The 22,975-nt window shown below is 31.5% G+C and overlaps 1 protein-coding gene across 2 annotated transcripts in view; it reads right to left on the bottom strand.

Moving 5' to 3' along the window:
• LOC114331965 (cAMP-dependent protein kinase catalytic subunit 1-like) overlaps positions 1 to 22,975 on the bottom strand; it is a 75,129-nt gene that overhangs the window by 34,169 nt on the left and 17,985 nt on the right. Inside the window, exons 3-5 of one of the 2 annotated variants that reach the window (XM_028281658.2) lie at positions 22,281 to 22,521; positions 14,819 to 15,037; positions 1,935 to 2,090 (exon numbers count right to left, since the gene is read on the bottom strand). In XM_028281658.2, coding sequence (XP_028137459.1) covers positions 2,039 to 2,090; positions 14,819 to 15,037; positions 22,281 to 22,521 — 512 coding nt within the window. In that variant the 3' untranslated portion in view covers positions 1,935 to 2,038. Of the gene's footprint in view, positions 1 to 1,934; positions 2,091 to 14,818; positions 15,038 to 22,280; positions 22,522 to 22,975 lie in introns of those variants that run through there. The other variant, XM_028281659.2, reaches the window with a different exon arrangement.

Genomic DNA, 22,975 nt, shown 5'->3' with positions numbered 1-22,975 from the left:
AATAAAAGGTTAAATGTCCCCGGTTACTTGGTTCTCGCAGCAAAATTTAAGTTTTAAACGTTTCTATCTCGGTTATTTTTTACCCTACAGAAATAGTAAAAAGGTAAAATATTTGATACAGAAAGAACTAAAATTTGGCTATACATCTAACACTTTTTACGTATATTGAGTATTTTTGGAGTTATTATCAAAAGAAAATGAAAATTACCATAATTTTAAAAATTCTGATTTTTTTAAATCATATCTTTTTTCACAAATATTCATTCTAAACCGGTCAAAATTGTTGAAATCATTACTTATGCTAATATAAAGAAATTCTTCTAAGGATTACTATAAATTTTAATTTTTGTGGAAATTGCGTATGTTTTATTTTTCACTTTTTCCTAAAAAGTTCTAAAGGGTTCTCTTATTTTCATCATAACTTGCTTAAATGTGATCCTTTTAACTTCTACTGGAACTCATTTGATAGGTACTTCGAAGTACTTAGCAGGTATATTTTATAAAATGCATCGTTTTCCTAATATTTAAGCTTAAATACTTAGATTTGAGTACTCGTCGAAAAAAATATACATTCAATTACCAATAACTCACTTTGAAATAACATTATTTTAGTTATTTAAGTGAGGAGTGTATTCAGTTTTTATTTTCTTCAGTTTTGGTAATAATAACTTTTTTGTAAAAGCTTATCTATAGTTTTTGAGTTATACGTGGAAAACAGCTTTAAAACATGAATTTTTTATGAAAAAATAAAATCATTGATCTTTAATAACTCACAAAGTATTGATTTATATTAATGACTTTATGCATATAACAAATTTTGCTTAGAGCTTGTCTCTCTATCGATTGATGGTATTATTAAAAAAAAATTCACCCACGAGAAGGGGTGTCATCTACCACCACCGTAAAAGCGCAAGTTGGCATAATGTCAAATTTGTTCCTTGAGGTATCCTCTAACTACTCACAATTTTTTATGAAAATCGATGGGGGTTCAACGAAATCGGAGGTGAAAACCTTTAGTGACTACACCAAGTGGATTGAAAGATATTTTCCCTAATTTTGACATTGCTTTGCACATTTATTTGTGCATCCCAGTTGCCAACGTGTCCGCGGAAAGGTCATTTTCGAAAATGTCAAGAATTAAAAATAATTTCCCATCAAGTATGACGCAAGAAGGTGTTAGCAATTTGTCGATTTTGTCAAGAAAAAAAATTTGTTTGAAAAGAAACCTCTGATGTGATCGAACTGGAATGACAATTTTCTCTGTTATAGTTATATCTATAAACATCGTAGTTTAAATGCATTTTTAATGTATTCTTATTTAAATAAAAATTTCACCAATTTTTTTCGCAAAAATGGTACATGTTTGAAGGGCGGCTACTAGAGAATTGCCTAGGGCGTCAATTAACCTAAACGCGGCCCTGACAGTGACAGTTGTCATACTCCTCCAATACGTCTAAAGGCTGGAAACTATGAATGTGAGGGTAATTTATACGTTTATATCGATAATTTCCACCTCTACTAGTTTCATCTCTTTTTACTCACAATATATTATGTTTTCCATCTTTTGCGTTATTTTGCTGGTTATTAGCGCGATCATCACTGTATTTTAAAAAATAAAAGTTTATAAAAATTTCGCAAAAAGTCAGTAAAAACTAACAACGTTCTTTTTCGTAACACTGACGATTAGTAAACACTTAAAATTTATGACGATAAGTTATTAGGGTCTGCTCAAAATAACTAATATCGTTTACACAAGCATAATATTTATTATGTACAGTATATCAAACAAATTTAGAAAGTTGGGTAAACAAGTTTCTCATTATGTTTCTTTATACATATCAATTTGTGTAAGAAGTAATAATAAGAAAATAATCATAGATTGAAATCATTAAAAAATTACAAAGTTAGAAATTAAAAAACATTCAGTGTAGGTACTTATAAACTATATTCTTAAACTTATTTGTAGTTCTTCACTTCTGAGTCTAGAAACTGGGGGCTCCATGGAGCTGGATCATCTTATGTACCGAAGATTAGACTATCACTTTAACACAAGCCAAGCCAGCTGCAGCTCAGCTTCAGAACGAGGAATTCTATTACAGAAATATTCACAAAATAAATATTATTTCCCCGAAATGTATTTTTAACAATCCTTATGTTAAGTTAAACCATTAAACTATCTGCTAACCACTTAAGATTACAATTATTCTTAATCTATAAACGCAGGGAATATTGACTTGTCTTCTCTACTAATATAAAATGTAATAACTAATGTAAAGGGTACCCCCCAGTAAGATAGGCAAAATGCCCTTTCTCCCAGAATTTATATTATTTTCATTTTTTTAGGTTCTATGTTATTAAAAATAAGGCACAGCGCTCCTCCACCACACTCTCTCCTTCCCCAACTATCAAAAACGTCATTTTTTCGTTTTTATTTTTTTTTTAGATGGGATTCAATCAATTAAAATATTTCAAAAAATTCACAGGCATAGTTGAGACTTTTGCAAAACATGTCTATTTGTATAGACCCTTAGGTTTAGTGTACCTAACCTCGAAATGCATTTTTATTATTATTTTTTTTTTTTTTAAAAACGTAATTACTTTTTTTGGGGATTTTGCAGATCTATTTTTTATTTTGTTTATATTACCAAAACTTTGTTTCTAATTTAAGTGCGCCATCTTCAAAAATCCAAATAATTATTTTTTGGGGGTTTTGGGATTTCCCCATTTTATAGACTTCAAAATAGATGAAACCAAGGTTTTTTTTATAGCTTATACATATATAATTTGAAGTAGTTCAGTCCTGTAGGACATTCAAAAATGGGAGAAACACATTCAAACCCACCAATAACGTGGAAGGTTTTTGGGGGTTTGAACGTGTTTCTCTCATTTTTGAATATCCTAAAGGACTGCTGCTTCAAAATATATATACATAAGTTATAAATGTAGGTTTCTTTTAAAAACAATCGTAATAAAAGTCCGTTTGATGTTTAATAGTTTTAATTAATAAAATAGATGTCTAAATTATTGTTACTATTAAATTATCGAAATATAAAAGTACTTGTGTAATTGCGACCAAAAATCTTACATGTTCTTACTCTTACAAAAGGGAAATGTATTTATAAATAATTTGCGTCTAATCAATATAATACCCGTCTAAGTATTATCCCTTAACCTAAGAACATAGGTCCGTCGCGTTTATGATGTTATCATCGACTAAATGTATTCGTTCCCACACAACCAAAATTCCCTTACTGCTAATCTTCCCATTTTCATGGTTTAATTCGCTTTCGCGGGAACTAGCCTATTAGTAATAAAAATTGGGTCAAAGGGCTCTATTTTGTTATTTTTATGTCTTAAAAATAAACAGAAACTGCTCACTTAAACTACCCCTCGATTAGATACGCCCACCCATCTGTGCATTTTAGAGCCTCGCCGACAACCGCTTGTTTCGTGTTTGTAAATACGAATAATTAAAGAAATATTATATACAGGGTATCTTAAAAATTAACATAAAATATTTACAATCCTACATAAATAAAACCTTGGTTTGATCTATTTTGAAGTCTATAAAATGAGGAAATTCCCAAAAAAAAATTTTTTTATTTTTGAAGGTGACGCACCTTACGGAAAATTTTAAAAAAATTAGAAATTTAGTTTTTGATAAAATACACAAAATAAAAATAGACCTGCAGCCATCGTGAAAAAAGTTACAGGCTTTTAAAAAAATGCATTTTGATGTTATGTATACAACCTACGGGTCTGCAAAAATAGACATGTTTTGTAAAAGCTTAAACTATGCGTGTGGATTTTTTAAATTTATATTTATTAAACGCTTTTCTTTAGTTCAATAGTTTGCGTCAAATCTTAAGACGTTAATTTGACTGCCTTTTCTTCAATGCAAATGACTAAAAATTTGCAGACGTATGCATTCGCGGGAACAATATACGAATAGTCAATAATTTTTTTTGTGTTTATTAATTGTTAAATAAAAAAACACGATTTTAATGGAAAATGTTTGTTTTTTAAAATGTAGAAACTTGAAACTTTTACAGATTGTCGCTAATTATATGAACTATACATAATTTAACTTTTTACGTTAATTGGTTACGTTATGCTTCATAAATAAATAATAAAGTTTCAATTTTTTTGCCGATTCCGACTACTTTTCATTTTTTTGTACATCATGTTTATAAACATCCTAAGCGGCGAAGATTTTGAACGCTCATATCTTTGTTTATATCTGTACCACAGAGCTAAACTGTATTAACTCACGAAATTGAAATTTTACAGGAGAGCAGTTTCAAAGAAATAAAAAGAGTCAATTTTAAATACAATTTTTATTTCTTTTCCTTCAAATATGTGATAAACATTATTTGGTAAGTATAAATGGTACCTTATATTACTGTTTTCGTTATTTCTATACCTCTTTAATTTTTTGAAAAAACATGGAGTTAATACTGTTTGGCATGAAAACAATTGAAATAAATGGCGACTCGATTCTAGTTTTCTGTTGACCTAGATATCAAAATATCAAAAGGCACCGCTGGGAAATATTCCAAAAATGCGGTTCAGAGAAACTATATGAAACGAGTCTTTGTACTCTTATACAGAGTATGGCATTAGTAAAAATACAAAAATAGACGGTTTAGTTTTGATTTAAATCTGTCTCCTGCCATCCCCCGATAGCGCTATTTCTAGGTCTACCTTTTGTCAAGGAGGCTATGCAAGAAGACAAATTTAAATCAAAACTTCCGTAGTTCTCGGTATACAATAAAACTATTTATACCGGAGTAAGGTTAGAACGCCCTCTAACGGGGAATAAGTGAAATAAATGGCGACTCGATTCTAGTTTTCTGTTGACCTAGATATCAAAACGGGGGAGGGCAGGAGACAGATTTAAATCAAAACTAAACCGTCTATTTTTGTATTTTTACTAATGCCATACTCTGTATAAGAGTACAAAGACTCGTTTCATATAGTTTCTCTGAACCGCATTTTTGGAATATTTCCCAGCGGTGCCTTTTGATATTTTGATATCTAGGTCAACAGAAAACTAGAATCGAGTCGCCATTTATTTCACTTATTCCCCGTTAGAGGGCGTTCTAACCTTACTCCGGTATAAATAGTTTTATTGTATACCGAGAACTACGGAAGTTTTGATTTAAATTTGTCTTCTTGCATAGCCTCCTTGACAAAAGGTAGACCTAGAAATAGCGCTATCGGAGGATGGCAGGAGACAGATTTAAATCAAAACTAAACCGTCTATTTTTGTATTTTTACTAATGCCATACTCTGTATAAGAGTACAAAGACTCGTTTCATATAGTTTCTCTGAACCGCATTTTTGGAATATTTCCCAGCGGTGCCTTTTGATATTTTGATATCTAGGTCAACAGAAAACTAGAATCGAGTCGCCATTTATTTCACTTATTCCCCGTTAGAGGGCGTTCTAACCTTACTCCGGTATAAATAGTTTTATTGTATACCGAGAACTACGGAAGTTTTGATTTAAATTTGTCTTCTTGCATAGCCTCCTTGACAAAAGGTAGACCTAGAAATAGCGCTATCGGGGGATGGCAGGAGACAGATTTAAATCAAAACTAAACCGTCTATTTTTGTATTTTTATGAAAACAATTACCACGTTCGGGAGATACTGTAATGGTAAGTTGACACACGTGAAAAAATAATCTGGAGATAATACGATACATAAGACAAAATTTAGTCAAAACATTTCTTTTTTTAATTAAATGAAATAAACAATAGATATCTATAAAACAAAATGAGTAAACAAAACTAACGAAAAACGAAACTTCAAGTATCATGAGTGTTGTTCACTTACAATTATTTTGGAAAAATTTTATAAATCCTCATCTACTTTATCGGTGTGGGATAAATTTTTATAAAAATTATGAAATTCCTTTGGCTTATCGTGAATCACAGGCAGGGCCGCAGGAAACATAACACGTCTAGGATTTCTGTTAAGATCAACACACTCAACGAAAAAGGTACGTAATATCAATAAAAATGTTAATTCAGACAACAAACGCAATTGTTAAAATTTGTCCAATTCTTGGTTTTATTGGAACAACAAAGCGATGTTCATCAATTCATTATTTTCGTTAGTTGAGCCAATGTATTACGTTTATTAAATGTATGAACATTAATTATGTATACCATAATATCACTTTATTGATATTACGAACTCAGTTCATTGAGTCAACGAACACTGTTTATTGAAACAACAACGTCGTTAATTGACCGACGAAGACCATTCGTTGTGCCAATAACAGTGTTATTTCTCCTAACGTATTTCGTTTATTTCTACAATTATTTCCGTTTATTGTTACAATTAATTCCGTTCATTCCCACAATAAATACGGTTATTCTTACAAGCAATTCTATTCATTCTTACAATCAGTTTCGTTCATTCCTACTATGAACGTATTTTATATTAATAATTACTGAATGCATTAGCCCAATGTATCATATTAATTGATTAATAATAATTTTTTAAATCCCCTTTTTTGTCCTTAACCTTTAGGACTTTACACTGTGTGATTTCTCATAATTATTATATCGCTTATACAGTGCACTGGAATAAGTGTTACACTCCCCCCCCCCCCCTTATTAACTTATTTATTTTTAGTACATAAGCAAAACGCTCAGACGGGTCGATTTTTAAAATTATCTAAGTACAGTGGAACCTCGATAACTCGGATTAATCGGGACCGCGGCCGATCCGGGTTATCGAAAATCCGGGTTAGCCGGAGAATATAGTAAAAATTAATAAATAACCTCCATTACAATTACAAAAACATGAAACACATATGCACAGTACACATCTAAATTACGTATAGTTGTATAGAGTGTAGAGTTTTGTTCATTTCTTGGTAAAAAACTCAGTCATACTGTAGAGATGTACCGACACCATAATATGGTAGGTCTGGATCCTGCGTACAAAAAAAAATTGATAAATAGCAAGCTGAAAATTTGTTATTAGCTTAAGGGTGTCTAGTCGGACAAACATTAATATATGGGAACACTGGAACAGGGGAAGTTTTAACTGTGGAACAGGTTAGAAATTTGGAACGGTCAGACCACGAAAACGGCACATGTATTTTTTCCGACAGAACAGACTTAAACTCTCCGAACAGAGATTAAACTCTCATGCAAAAATCAGACTGCTATTTATCACCAAATTGGCGTTTTAATGAGTGGAACATGTAGAATATGTCAAATGACAGGAATTATGACAGGTGATAAATAGCAGTCTGATTTTTGCATGAGAGTTTAATCTCTGTTCGGAGAGTTTAAGTCTGTTCTGTCGGACAAAACAAATGTGCCATTTTCGTGTTCTGACCGTTCCAAATTTTTGACCTGTTCCACAATTAAAACTGCCCCTGTTCCAGTGTTCTCATATATCAAAGTTTATCCGACTAGACACCCTTAAGCTATTAATAAATTTTTAGCTTGCTATTAATCAACTTTTTTTTCATACGCGGGATCCAGACCTATGGTAGCATAATATCATATTATGATGCTGCAATACATTTATTTTAAAGATTCGTCTTTATCAATCCTACCTAATGTTTCTAGTTTCTTTTCCATTGTCACTGCAACATTTTTACGTTTTGTTACCATTACGTAGACAAAGCAAACACAATCTGAAGCACGATTACATTACAGAACGGAAGTGATTAATAGGCTGTACTACACACAATACAAGAATTTTTAAATAGTCACGTCTTTTTTAAACAATGCTAAGACAGTTTGACATAAATAAAGAAAAAGGAATACAGACAGGTGTCTGTTCTTTCCGATAAGCTGAGACGGTCGCTCTGGCTGCCGCCGTGTGCATGAATCATTTTTACTATTGTACTTATGTGTTCAAATTACACAAATACACATTATCTCTGAAATATTATTTGGCCTACATACATTTTTATTTGATAAAATTGTTAAATTGTTTATTTGTTAAATTTTTGTCTGATGAAAATCGGTCCGGGTTAGCCGGACTTCCGGGTTATCGGGGGCCGACTTATCGGGGTTCCACTGTATATTATAACATCAATGTTTCGAACTTTACACGATCCCTCTTCAGGTGACAGGCGTAACTTTGATTTTTTTAATGGGAAAGTACATCATGTGACAGCTCATTTAAAAGTGTTTGAAATGGTGATTTCAAAAATGTATAACACTTTAATCATTTTTGAGAGCGCAGGGGCAAAATTTCGATCGAATTATTTTTAAACGCATTCATTTTTTTGGAATCCTGAGAAAACTAATAAGTATTTTTGAAAAATTTAACCGCAGAATAAAAGACTACATTATTATTGAGGGCTGAAAGTCCCTTAGAATAAACAAAAAGTTTCTTTTGAATAGTATATTTGAAATAAAAAAATCATACTAAATTTTCTATTTTTCACCCCTGTGACTTATTAAAATAATCATTATAGAAGTTCTCAGGGACGTCAGACCCTCGATAATACTGTAATATTTTATTCTGCGTTTAAATTTACAAAAATACTAATTTTTTTTTTTTTTTTCATTCAGGATTCGAAAATTCATTTTCAGTTCATCTTATAAATAACATCACAAAACAATATTAAAAGTAAACATAAGACACTGACAAGTTTATTTTTAATTAGAATGTTCTCCCGTATTTACCTTATCAGAAAAAACTTACTTTTATTCAAATATAAAAAATAAGTAATATCTTATCCTTATCTTCCTTCTACTACGGACTACACTTGGAAACAAAATGCAATTATTATTCGGCACTTTCAAGGAAAAGCCGTTACATTTCAAATGGTCAAGAAAAACATTTATTGTCTCAACAACCACGATTATTGTCACAATTAACGCATTGATTGTGGGAATTAAAGGCAGTAGTAGATTAATTAATGCATTCGTTGGCACAACAATCAGTGTACATCTATTCAATAATCATATATTACTCTATATTAACAACATTTGTACATTGTTTTAATGAAATCTGTACATTGTCACGATAAACCAAGGTAATTGCTTGTCATCTACGAAATCAAGAAAGTGAGTTGCTGCCACAATTAACAGTATTTATTAAATATACGAAACTAAGTTATTGGCTGAATAAATTGAGTGTTATTGATTAATGTACTCTAGTTATTCTCACAATTATTATTCAATCATTGTGACAATAACCAAGTACATTCGTCAATGTCTAAAAGTTCGTTGAAACAAAAAAAATAAATTGTTGTGAGAACGAAATACTATTCAATAATCACTGTTAATCAATATTACGAACTAAATTTTTTTGAGTGCAGATGAGAATGTTTCCGAACTAAAATTAGTTTTGAAAAAAGTAATCCTAAATTATCGCTACATACTTCCAAGTGGACAATATCTGACATACGAAAGTCTATATTCTGCTGAGTTTTCTTCCTTATAATAAAAGGTAAACAGTTGTTGTAAAGAGTCTTAAAATCCTTGAAGTCATTTAGTTCTACTTCCATTTATTTTCCACAGAATACTAACTACGAGTAGCACATCGCTGTTACATCGTTCCATGGAGTTAATACTTCTTACAGGTGCAAGTGATATTAACTCCACTAATACTACTGATAATACTTTTATTTTGCTGAGTATTAAGTGTAAACGACTGTTTAGCTCGGACCTACGAAGGAACTTAATACACTTTAACATTGGCTATCTTTGGTACCACATTAAATAGGATTTAATATCGTATCGCATATGAAAGATGTGAAGTCTGTTACGTAGAAAGTAAATAATACAATTTTTCAAAAAAATGGAGTTAATACAGTTTAGCTCTGAGGTACAGATATAAACATCGGCGCTTATTCGTGTCAAATTTCAATACGATACGAACAAAACTTCAACCAAAACTGGAATTCAAAAAATTCGTGAATTTATCGTAGTCTTAGAAAAACCACCAGTAGAGAGGTTTCATGCTACTATTAATAGGTCTGGATCCCGCGTATGAAAAAAAAGTTGATTAATAGCAAGCTGAAAATTTGTTAATAGCTTAAGGGTGTCTAGTCGGACAAACTTTGATATATGGTAACACTGGAACAGGGGAAGTTTTAATTGTGGAACAGGTTAAAAATTTGGAACGGTCAGACCACGAAAACGGCACATGCATTTTGTCCGACAGAACAGACTTAAACTCTCCGAACAGAGATTAAACTCTCATGCAAAAATCAGACTGCTATTTATCACCAAATGGGCGTTTTAATGAGTGGACCATGTAGAATATGTCAAATGACAGGAATTATGACAGGTGATAAATAGCAGTCTGATTTTTGCATGAGAGTTTAATCTCTGTTCGGAGAGTTTAAGTCTATTCTGTCGGACAAAATAAATGTGCCGTTTTCGTGGTCTGACCGTTCCAAATTTTTAACCTGTTCCACAATTAAAACTGCCCCTGTTTCAGTGTTCCCATATATCAAAGTTTATCCGACTAGACACCCTTAAGCTATTAACAAATTTTCAGCTTGCTATTATTCAACTTTTTTTCATACGCGGGATCCAGACCTATAACATTAGAATTCGTAATTCGCGAGAAATTAACAGGGTAACATTAGGATAACATTATCTACACCATGCAGTAATAAAGCATTAAAGAGACTGCGAAAATTGTAATACCTAGGTGTCTATGTGTAAATAATGATTTTGATTTAAGAAATGTATGAAGAAATTACAGAAAATGTACAATGTAAGTATCAAATGTTGAAATAAATGCAAAAAATGTGTCTATCATATACATCCTTTTTTTAAACATGACGATATATTTTAATGTTTGAATAGTGTATGACTAAAAAGTAAAAAATAAAAAAAATATGAAAAAAAATTTGTAAGAAACGCTTTTTTTAAGTTAGGAGTGACTAAAATTAAAGATATTATAAAAAAATCAACTAAAAAGCAAAAATAAAAAAAAATTCAAACTCGAAGGATTATTCGAAAAAAACTATTAGACAGATAAATAGACAGATAAGATTAAATATACAAAATCTCACACATTTGTTAAAAAATTGAAAAAATCTAACATATTCGTTACAGAAAAGCGTGGGGCGCGTCTTCATCGAATAAACGGTTTGAAGATAGATACTTTTTTTAGTTTTCGCGCCCCACGCTTTTCTTTAACGAATGTGTTAGATTTTTTCAATTTTTTAACGAATGCGTGAGATTTTTGTATATTTAATCTGTCTAACAGTTTTTTTCGAATAATGCTTCGAGTTTGAATTTTTTTTTTTTTGCTTTTTAGTTGATTTTATAGTATTTTTAATTTTAGTCACTCGTAACTAAAGAAAAGCGTTTGTTAAAATTTTTTTTTCATATTTTTTTATGTATACATATATTTTATATTTTAAATCCTTTGTGTTTAAATAGCTACAAATTATATTTCCGCTTATAAAAACTACGACGACGATACAGATTTAGCCCATACGTAGGGAATTCGCAAAAAGATGTAAATCCAAGTTATATTTAAGCTTGACCTCAACTGGTAGATTTCCAAATTATACTTTTGTTGCCAATTTACAAGCGCAACCAGCAATAAAAATAGAAATTACTTCCTTTAAGTATATATTAAAATATGTCTATTTTTAATAAACTAAAATAATACAATAATATGCATACCTATGTAAAACGAGCAATTCGTTCCTGATACAATGTTTTTTATGTTGAGGATAAACAACTTGTTAGTGAGCTTTGGCTACAGAGGTACTATGGACAAACTGTAAACAAAGTAATATGGGAGTGGTAGACTAATACAACCGAAACCCGAAAATGGTACTTATACAGGGTGTTTCATTGGGAAAGTAACATACGTTAACTGTAGAAAGAGGACACTTAGGTGGTCTCAAAAATACCATACTTAATGGGTATTACTTCACTAATTACAAAGATACTGGGTGTTTTATCTATTTTGCCATTTTCTTATTTGGTTCATAACTTTTTAACCACACTGTATATTTATTTTATATTTGGCACGCAAATATCCTTTAAGGTGTACAATAAATTAATTTATTTACAATAATTGTAAAAAATCCAGGTCCGGATTAAAAAATATTGGAAAAATGTTCCGACCCAAAAACAACACCCTGTACATTAATTTTTTTAAAATGGATTTTTCAGTTGAAAAGAGGATGAAAAACTAAATTTAGTGGTATACTTTAAATTTTCGGTAAAATGATTTTTCTGGTCAAATTTTGAGTTTGAATTCTGAAATTATGTGAATTGCGAGAGCTCTAAGTAGAAAAAAATTTAAATACAACTTACAACTTGTTAACCGCACTGTATATTTATTTTATGTTTAACACGCGAATAGTCTTTTAGATGTCCAATCAATTAATTTATTTACAATTATAAAAAATCCAGGTCCGGATTAAAAAATATTGTAAAAATGTTCCGACCCAAAAAAACACCCTGTATATTAATTTTTTTTTAAATGGATTTTTCAGTTGAAAAGAGGATGAAAAACTGAATTTAGTGGTATACTTTGAATTTTCGGCAAAATGAGTTATCTGGTCAAATTTTGAATTTGAATTCTGAAGTTATGTCAATAGTATCTGAAAATTATAACAAGACAGCGAAAATTTGCAGCATAATAACTATTCAAAACTAAAGTACTTATTCAAAATTACCACCACCAAAAATTATTATGTATCAAAATGTTAATATTTTACCAATTTAGATTAAATAATGGTATTAATTAAAATTAGTTCATATTTTTTTTTAGTTTGATAATTTCAGAATTCAAATTCAAAATTTTACCAGAAAAATCATTTTGCCGAAAAGCCAAAGTATACCACTAAATTTAGTGTTTCATCCTCTTTTTAAGTGAAAAATCTATTTTAAAAAAAAAGTTAATATACAGGGTGTTTTTTTTGGGTCGGAACATTTATACAATATTTTTTAATCCGGACCTGGATTTTTTATAATTGTAACTAAATTAATTGATTGGACACCTAAAAGCATATTCGCGTGTTACATATAAAATAAATATACAGTGCGGTTGACAAGTTGTAAGCTGTATTTCAATTTTTTTCTACTTAGAGCTCTCGCAATTCACATAATTTCAGAATTCAAATTAAAAATTTTACCAGAAAAATTATTTTGCCGAAAATTCAAAGTATACCACTAAATTTAGTTTTTCATCCTCTCTTCAACTGAAAAATCCATTTTAAAAAAATTTAATGTACAGGGTGGTGGTTTTTGGGTCGGAATATTTTTCCAATATTTTTTAATCCGGCGGACCTGGATTTTTCACAATTGTAAATAAATTAATTTATTGTACACCTGAAATGATATTTGCGTGCCAAATATAAATATACAGTGTGGTTAAAAAGTTATGAACCAAATAAGAAAATGGCAAAATAGATAAAACACCCAGTATCTTTGTTATTAATGGAGTAAGACCCATTAAGTATGGTATTTTTGAGACCGCCTAAGTGTCCTCTTTCTACAGTTAACGTATGTTACTTTCCCAATGAAACACCCTGTATGATAAAAAGTAGCTTTCAGAACAATAATTGCAGGACACCTCTCACGCAGAAGATCGAAAAAGTATTAGTAGCATTGCAGATCAAGAATCTTAGCAGGGTTAACAACCCCATGTCAAGTTGTAGTTCCTACAACGTTAAATGTGTTTTATTATTTTATGAGAAAACTGTGTAGTGTTATCATAAAAACGCGATATTTTTGTTCCATAACATTTTCCATGGGGATATAATATGTAGGTATAAGCATTGCTTCATAGAAAAAAAAACTTCTATCCTTTTGCTTTAAAATGACGTTCCGTAGAAGTGTTTAGGATTTATAGTTTTCGAGATACAATTTTCCGAATTTTGCCAGAAAAGAAGCAAAAAAACCATAACTCTTTTCCACGGTGATATAGGTATAGGCATTGCGTCACAGAAAAAACTTACATCCTTCATAGAAGTCTTTAGGATTTATAGTTTCCGAAATATGATTTTTCAAATTTCGCCACTCACAACATTTTTGGGAAATTTTCCCTTTTATTTCGCAAGCATTGTTCTGTAACTTTTTTCTACACAGATTTAGGTACCTATATGCAATACATTTTGTAGAAAGAGAAATCAATTATCTTTAAAATGGTCTATTGTAGAAGGTTCGTGGACTAATTCTAAGCAAGATATGGTTCTACAAAGTTTTATATTTTTAATGATTTTTACTAACTTTTACGGCTATTTTTTAAATTTCCCATTACAACATTTTTTTTCTACCAAACGTCATTTTAAAGAGGCAGAATAGAAAGTTTTTTTTGTGAAGCACCGTGTAAAAAAGTTATGGGGCAAAGAAATCGCGTTCTTTCGTGTTTTTATTGCCTCGATTGTTGAATATAATTTGTCAAAAAAAATATTGTTGACTTCAGAAGTTGACATTTCGATAGTAAATTTAATTTGGAACAACTTTTTGTAAATATATATCTACGAAAAGTGCATAGAATTCACCCTAATGCACCGTAGTGCTTACGAAATAATTCTCCTTTCTCAAAAACACGCCCGGTAAATGGTAGCACTCCGCGGTTTTTTCATATTTGAGGGTCTATTCAACATATGAAACAATAAAACCCATTTAACGTTGTAGCTCCTTTTAGCCTTTTTTTGACATAATCAACAGCCTGTAAACTCAAAGTCAAAAAGATCAGTACAATATTTTTAGAAAATATGTATAGACAATTAGCAGCCGAAATAAAACTCAAATAAAATTTATATTTTTTCATAAGAAATAATAATAGTAGCCTTATGTACAAAAAAAAACATGTATACGGAAAAAATAAAAACAAAAGAATCACCTAAGTGTGAACGACTTAAATTCTTCTTCGTATTCATTGAAGGAGCCTTCACGGAGTTTCATTTCTCCGTATTCGTCGAAGAACTTAGTGTCCCCTTGGCCTTGTACAGGAGGTACAAAGAGAGGTTTGTACTTTCTGGCAAATATCTGATCGAAGTCAACAGTTTTGAACCATTCGTGGCCTTTAATGTCTCTCGAACCTCCCTTCATCACACCAAATCTGCAAGAAATAACAATTTGGAGGCTTTGAGCTTTATTTTGTTCAATATAGTATATAGTCCAGGAACCGAAGCTTTTCACCTCGCAATTTTTACAGAATGAATCGATTTGCTTGAAAATTTGAGAATAAGTAGTAGATAGTTCAAGGATCAAAATCTATATGATGCCGAAAGGCGCTTTCACCATGGGGGTGGTTTCCACCCCATCTCGGGGCTGGAAATTTTTTATTATATTTTAACTGCAAAAGTTGATAAAAACATTCATACTTAGCAAAAAATGTTCTATACATTTTTTTGATGAAAATAATAGTTTTCGATTTATTCGCTATCGAAAGTGTTAGTTTTATATCGAAAAATCAATGTTTTTCGGTATTATATTCATTTACTATTCACTCAATTTTTGCCGTAGAAAAAAGTTTTCCAATCCAAGTTCTTGGGAATTAAATAAGCTACAATTTTATATTTAAATATTTTTTCGTATCTCTGATGCTAATCTTTCTATTCTGAAGAAAAAGGCATTTTTTACCAAACTACAAAAATTCGTTATTCGTTTTTAACTCCATTTTTTTTAAATAATCATTCTAAGCCAGTCAAACTTCTGGAATATAATATTAATACATAAATAAAGAAGAATGAATAAGGCCGATGACTAAGAACACCGCTAACTTACATTATTATGCTTCCAATTGAATATCTCCTTTTTTTTCAAAAAAATATATTAATTTTTTAACAGTAACTTTTTTATTTTTTATCCTAGAAAGTTTGTTAACAAAGAATTTTGTAGGTTTTTACAGGATCTATAATGCTATCAATATTATATCCTTTTAAAATCATCATTCGCAAAAAGAGGTGACTTTGAAGGGGTTGGTAAAGGTGGTGTTTGCATGTTATTACAATCTTTAATATTCAATAGCTCACTCAATTTTTGCCGTAGAAAAAATTTTTGCAATCCAAGTTCTTGGTAATTAAATAAGCTACAATTTTATATTTAAGTATTTTTTCCGTAAATCTGATGCTAATCTTTCTATTCTGAAGAAAAGTTATTTTTTACCAAACTACAAAAATTCGTTATTCGCATTTAACTCAATTCTTTTTAAAAACTAATCATTCTAAGCCGGTCAAACCTCTAGAACCTATTAATAAGACATAAATTAAGAAGACCAAATAAGGTTAATGACCAATTTTAATTAGAGTGGAGAGTAGGGGGAAGTATCCGATCACTTTTTTGCTGAAAAAAATAGGGACAGACATTCTTTTTACTATAAGTCACTTAATTTTTGAGCTAGGGACTATTTTCTTTCTGGAGATAGATATTTTTAGATACTTTAAATTAGATTGAACAAGTTATCCTCGAAAAATGCATAGTTTTCCCGTCTTTTGACTTTGAAACAACAATATTTAACATTTTACGAAGAAGAGCTAACATATAATAAAGTATAGCTCGATTACTATTGGTCTTAAAGCAAACTATAAAAAACAGTTTTGTTTATTTTTTAAAAAGGTATATTTTTGTTAAGCAAACTTGTTTTGATAGAACGAAAACTTTTTGAGTTATTAGCAGAAAACTGATTAAAAACAATGATTTTTTCGATTTAAACCAACACTTTCAATAGCGAATAAATCGAAAACTATTACCTTTATCAAAAAAATGTATAGAACGTTTTTGCTTAGAATGAATGTGTTTACCAACTTTTGCGGTCAAATTAAAATAAAAAATTTCCACCCCCGAGATGGGGTGGCAACCACCCCCATGGTAAAAGCGCCTTTCGGCCTCATATAGATTTTGATCCTTGGACTATCCACTACTTATTCTCAAAATTTTCAAGCAAATCAATCCATTCTGTAAAAATTGCGAGGTTTTGTCGTATTTTAAGCTTCATTACTTGGACTAATAGTATAGTTGAACCAAAAGATGGCATAACCCAGATATCCAAAGTGAAAGTTATCCTTTAACACTAAATTGTTTTATATGGTCCACACAATGTCCAGAAAAAAGTCACACCATTTTGAGCGTCGGGTTTGGGGGGTAGAGGGGGGAGAAATCGGTAAATTCGTAGTTTTTTAAATTTTCGCCAATATTTCTAAAACTACGCGGTTTAGCATGAACAATCCTCTATACAAAATTGTTCTACATTAAATTTGAAATAAAAAAGGCCCTATGCATAATCTTTCTAAAATGAATGGTTCCAAAGTTACGGAGGTAGTAAGTATAACTGGTCCAAAAAAAGGCCTAACCCAAACATCCAAAGTAAAAGTTTTCCTCCAACACCAAAATGTTCTATATGGTCCACATATTGTTCAGTAAAAAGTTACACCATTTTGAGCTTCCGGTTTGGGAGGGAGATGGGAGAGAAGCCGGTAAATTAGTAGTTTTTTTAAGTTTTGCGTCAATATTTGTAAAACTATGCTTTAGCGTAAACAATGTTATATACAAAAATGTTCTACATGAAATTTAAAACAAAAAATGTTCTATACATAATTGTTATAAAATCAACGGTTCCAGAGTTACGGAGGGTGAAAAGTCGAGGTTTTCGATACTTTTTATATTTTTTGGGCAATATTTATGATATAACTATACCAAAAATCCAGACATCCAAAGTGAAAGTTATCCTCCAACACCAAATTGTTCTATATGGTCCACATAATGTTCACAGAAAAAAGTCACATCATTTTGAGCGTCGGGTTTGGGGGGGGGAGGGGGGAGAAATCGGTAAATATAAAAAGTATCGAAAACCTCCACTTTTCACCCTCCGTAACTCTGGAACCGTTGATTTTATAACAATTATGTATAGAACCTTTTTTGTTTTAAATTTGATGTAGAACATTTTTCTATAGAACATTCCTTACGCTAAAGAATAGTTTTAGAAATATTGACGAAAAACGTAAAAAAACTACTAATTTACAGACTTCTCCCCCATCTCCCCCCCCCCCAAACCGGACGCTCAAAATGGTGTAACGTAACTTTTTACTGAACAATATGTGGACCATATAGAACAATTTGGTGTTGAAGGAAAACCTTTACTTTGGATGTCTGGGTTTGGGTCTAACTATACCATACTAATAGTTTCAACTGTAAGCGTTAACAATTTGACAAAAAAAAATAGAATAAAATGAAATGAGAAATAATTAAGTGTGTAATAGCAAATCCAATATAAGTGAACCACCAATAGCTTGAATATTTACACGAATACAAATATCTTGGCTGCTGGTTTAACAATCAGCTTGACTATATAGACGAATCAACGAAGCACTAAAAAGCCCAAAACCTAGGAATTTTGTGCAGTAAGATGAATCGTCATGCAACTTTTTGCATTCAATTCAAGAGAGTGTCGGGCAATTTTGTGAACTAAATTGATCTCCGGCAAAAAAATTTGTGCATGAGAAAATACATTTTCAAAGTGCATCTTGTAGAGATGGAAAATGAAAAATTTAGAACTCTGGAAATATTGAAGGATATAGTAATATATGGGGGTTTTGGAGGTCAGTGAACACACATTTCATGACGGAGATGGTCTCCGAGGTACCTGGTGCCCAGGGTGGAGCTCGTCGCCTTGGCCTTGGATGATCGAATAATTCGCGGGACGATCGAAATGATGATTGGATCGAAAAACTGAACAATACGCGTTTAATATTTTTGAAAAATCTATCGAATGACACTAAAGACGATCCCTCACTCCATCCCCTGGAGGTGGGGTGGGGGTAGCTTTAAAATCTTAAATGGAAATCCCCATTTGTTATTACAGATTTGGATTGATTACGTAAAAATAAGCAAGTTTTATTCGAGAAATTTTTTAAACGATAAACGAAAAAACGATATATCGTTATAGAAACGGTCTATATATATCCTTCCAAATAAAAGACCAAAAAATACTTATTTAATATTTTTCAAGAACCTATCGAATAACATCAAACACGACTCTCCACTCCACCCCCTGGAGGTGGGGTGGGGGTTAACATTAAAATCTTAAATCTTAAATTCATGTTTTATTGCAGATTTGGATTCCTCGTGAAAAAATAAGTAATATTTATTTGAAACATTTTTTAGAATTGTTAATAGATGGCGCTAATAAATATTGTTTTTCCCATTATGGCGCCATATATCCATATTTCGAAAAAATGTCTCGAATAAAAGTTACTTATTTTTACGTACGGAATCCAAATCTGCAATAAAAAATGAGGGCTCCTATTTAAGATTTTTAAAGTTACACCCCACCCGTGTTTTATGTTATTCGATGTGTGTTACCTGTGCTCACTTATGGATCGGGAACATTAACCCCCAAAAAAGTAGTGAACAAGATTCGCGTAACTCAGAAGGCTATGGAGCGCCAGATGGTGGGTGTCTCTCTGAGATCTTCTTCTTAAAGTTTCATCTCCTATCGGAGGTTAAATATCATAATGGCTATGGTCACTTTGTTGGCTGCTGCTCTAAACAGCTGTAATGAACTACAGTTAAACCATTCTCTAAGGTTCCTCAGCAAGGAGATGCGTCTTCGTCCTATGCTTCTTCTTCCTTGGATCCTTCTTTGTTCCTTGCATAATAATTCTCAGCAACTCATATTTTTCTCCTGTGGTAATGTGACCCAAATATTCCAGTTTTCTTGTTTTTATACTGTTCATAATTTCTAACTCATTATTTAAACGTCGTAGCACTTCAACATTGGTAATCCTTTGAACCCACTGAATTTTCAATATTCTTCTGTAATACCACATTTCGAACGCTTCTATTTTTCTTATGTGTTGTCTCTTCAATGTCCAAGCTTCCATTCCGCATAGTATAGAAAATATGTAGCATCTGAGAGGCAACTGAAGGTCTTTATTTGTAAGCAGTGTCTTCATTCTTATAAATGCTTGCCTTGCAGTTTCAATTCGGACTTTAATTTCTTTGCTTTAATTATTGTTGTCATCAACTCGGATTTCCAGATATTTGTATGTCTTTACTTTTTCTATTTGGGTTTGCTCTATCATTACCCTTTCATTTCCATGTTGGTATTTTTGAGACAATCATAAATTTAGTTTTTTCCTTGTTTATTTTTAGTCCATATCGAATGCAATAATCGTTAATTCTATTTAACAATTCTTGGAGCGATTCCAGGGTGTCTGCCATTAAAACGGTGTCGTCAGCGAATCTTATGTTATTTATTATTCTTCCGTTTATATAGATTCCATCACTTAGTTCCGTTATCGCTTCCTGAAATATGGCTTCACTGTACAAGTTAAACAGTAGCGGCGACAGAACACAACCCTGCCTTACTCATCTATTTATATCAATATTCTCGGACTCTTGTTCTTCTATCTTTATATTGGCCTTTTGATTCCAATACAGTTTGATGATAATTCGTAAATCTCGTCTGTCTATATCTCTGTTTTTCAATGATTTTTTATGTTGGACCCTGTCGAACGCTTTTTCGAAGTCGATTAAATAGGAATAGATGTCCAGGTTCATATCTAAGCATCTTTGAGAGAGGACATTAAACGCAAACAATGCCTCTTTTGTTCCAAGTCCTTTGCGGAACCCAAATTGGGTATCATCCATATCGTCTTCTAGCTTTCTGTATAATCTTCCATGAATCACGTTTAGAAATATTTTGAGGGTATGGCTTATTAGTGATATTGTCCTATAGTCCGAACAATCTTTGGCATATATTGTTTTTGGTATTGTTACAAAGGTGGACACCAACCATTCCTGAGGGATTTTTCCGGTTTTGTATACTTCATTAAACAGATCCAGTAGTCTGGATCAAATTACCAGACAACCGATGGACAAAACGTATTGTCGAGTGGAGTCCAAGAAAAGAAGCACTACGGAGCCGAGAATGAGCACCAATTACGTGCACTGACGACATGAAGCATGTTAGCAGTAACTGGATGCAAGCCGCACAAGATAAATACAGAGGATGACCTAAGTCCAGCAGTGGAAACGTACAGATTGATGCTGATTTCAATTTCTGATGATGTAGATTACTTGGTTCGATGGAAGTTAGAAGTAGACTTCCTGTAAATGTGAACTTAGTCTGTGTTTCTGATTTAATTGATATTCTTGTAACGATAGGTCTCATATCACTAGATACAGAGTGAGTTTTATGTATGGAAACCCTCAATTATCTCGGAAAGGGCTTGCACGATTTTTATAGATTTTGGTGGATAAGGGTTTTCTAATGCGGCCGATAGTATAGTGGTAATTACATTGTTGTCAGATCTTCCGTTTTTCTTAAAATGTAATGAACTTTCTTATTTCAAATGCAACACTCTGTATATTTTTTGCGTTTTGAAGTCATTAACAAATACTGATTAGATTTTATATTATATTCCCTATACCTAAATGCCATAAGTCAGGAGTTATTGATACATTAATTTTAAAAAAATTTAAACAAATTATAAAAATTAATTGTTTTGGCCCGAGTAGACATTATTTTCGGCCCGAGTTATAAACAATTTAAAACTGAAAACAATCGAAAAATGACGATTTTCAAGGTTCAAAAACATAAGTAAAAAATATTATTTTTGAAACTACGAAGTACTTAAATTCAAGTTAAAGCCTTATTTTATCAGTTACCGATAAGTAATTTGAGCTGGTTTCATTTTAGAACATCGTTTTTTAATTGTCCGTCCTCTCATATGCGCTTCATTAACAATTAAAAAGTAATGTTTTAGAATAAAACGTGCCAAAAAATCTTATGTCGAGCTGATAGAAGAAAGTTTGAGCTTGAATTTAGGTACTTTCTAATTTGAAAAATTATATTTTTTGTCTGTGTTGTTGAACCTTGAAAATCGTCATTATTCGATTTTTTTTTTCAATTTTAAATTGTTTATAACTCGAAAACCATAACTTTAAAGAAAAATAATAAAAGAAATTTTTTGTTCCCAATGATCCAGATAATGTAAAATAATGTCTACCCGGACCGAAAAAATTGATTTTTGTAATTTGTTTAATTTTTTTTAATAAATGCAGCAATAACTCCCAAGTTATGGCATTTAGGTATAGGGAATGTAACATGAAAAATAATCAGTATTTCTTAAGGAGTTCAAAAGCTAAAAAATATAAAGGGTGTTCCATTCGAAATAAGAAAGTTTATTAGATTTCCAGAAAAACGGAAGATCTCGGCCGTATAATATCGGCCGCATTAGAAAACCCTTACCCACCAAAATCTATAAAAATCGTGCAAGCCGTTTCCGAGATAATTGAGGGATTCCATACATAAAAGTCACTCTGTATAATTCCTTTTAATATAAAAACAAACGTCTTACCTTTTACTCCTGTCAACTTGTAAAATATTGATGACCAAATCCTTCACTGCCCTGGAAAAGTGAGGAGGACAGGTGAACTTTCCAGTAACGATCCTCTCGTATAGTTTCATGTGATCTTTGGCATAAAACGGAGGAAAACCTGCGCACATTTCATATATTAACACGCCCAGAGACCACCAGTCCACGGAAAAATTGTATCCTTGACTTAGAATTATTTCAGGTGCTAAATATTCGGGAGTACCTAAATAAAAACTCTATCATATTAATCCATAAAGTTCCTTTATAGGAATCGTTGCACAAGTATGTTGAAAGACGAGGACAGCTAAAAGACAAAAGACCTTACGATTGCGCAGACCCGGATTAAGAATCTTGAGGCAATTTTGGTTTCTGGTTCTTTAACTTCTTGAACTGGAATATAACTGTCGTTACATGTTTTTTCATCTTCTTTAGTTACGAAGGTTATGCTTCCCTCAGTAATTTCTATTTCATCACGTGTATATTCATTGGCTGCAGCTTCACTAGCTATGGATTTCTGTGTGAAACTGAGTTTGAATAAGTTTTGCTTCTGTTTTAGATCTTGCTTAAGGATCTTTTCTTTCTCCTGCTTTTTCTTGCGTTTTCTGCTCCACCCTCGAATTTTTTTCTTATTTCCATCTGTAATACTGTTTCTTCTACCAAAGGGCATTTATTAGTGA

The sequence above is a fragment of the Diabrotica virgifera genome, chromosome 5, assembly GCF_917563875.1.
Source record: "Diabrotica virgifera virgifera chromosome 5, PGI_DIABVI_V3a".
In the NCBI taxonomy this organism is placed as follows: domain Eukaryota; kingdom Metazoa; phylum Arthropoda; class Insecta; order Coleoptera; family Chrysomelidae; genus Diabrotica; species Diabrotica virgifera.
The sequence above is the reverse complement of the archived record's forward strand: the minus strand, read 5'-3'. Positions and strand labels throughout refer to the sequence as shown.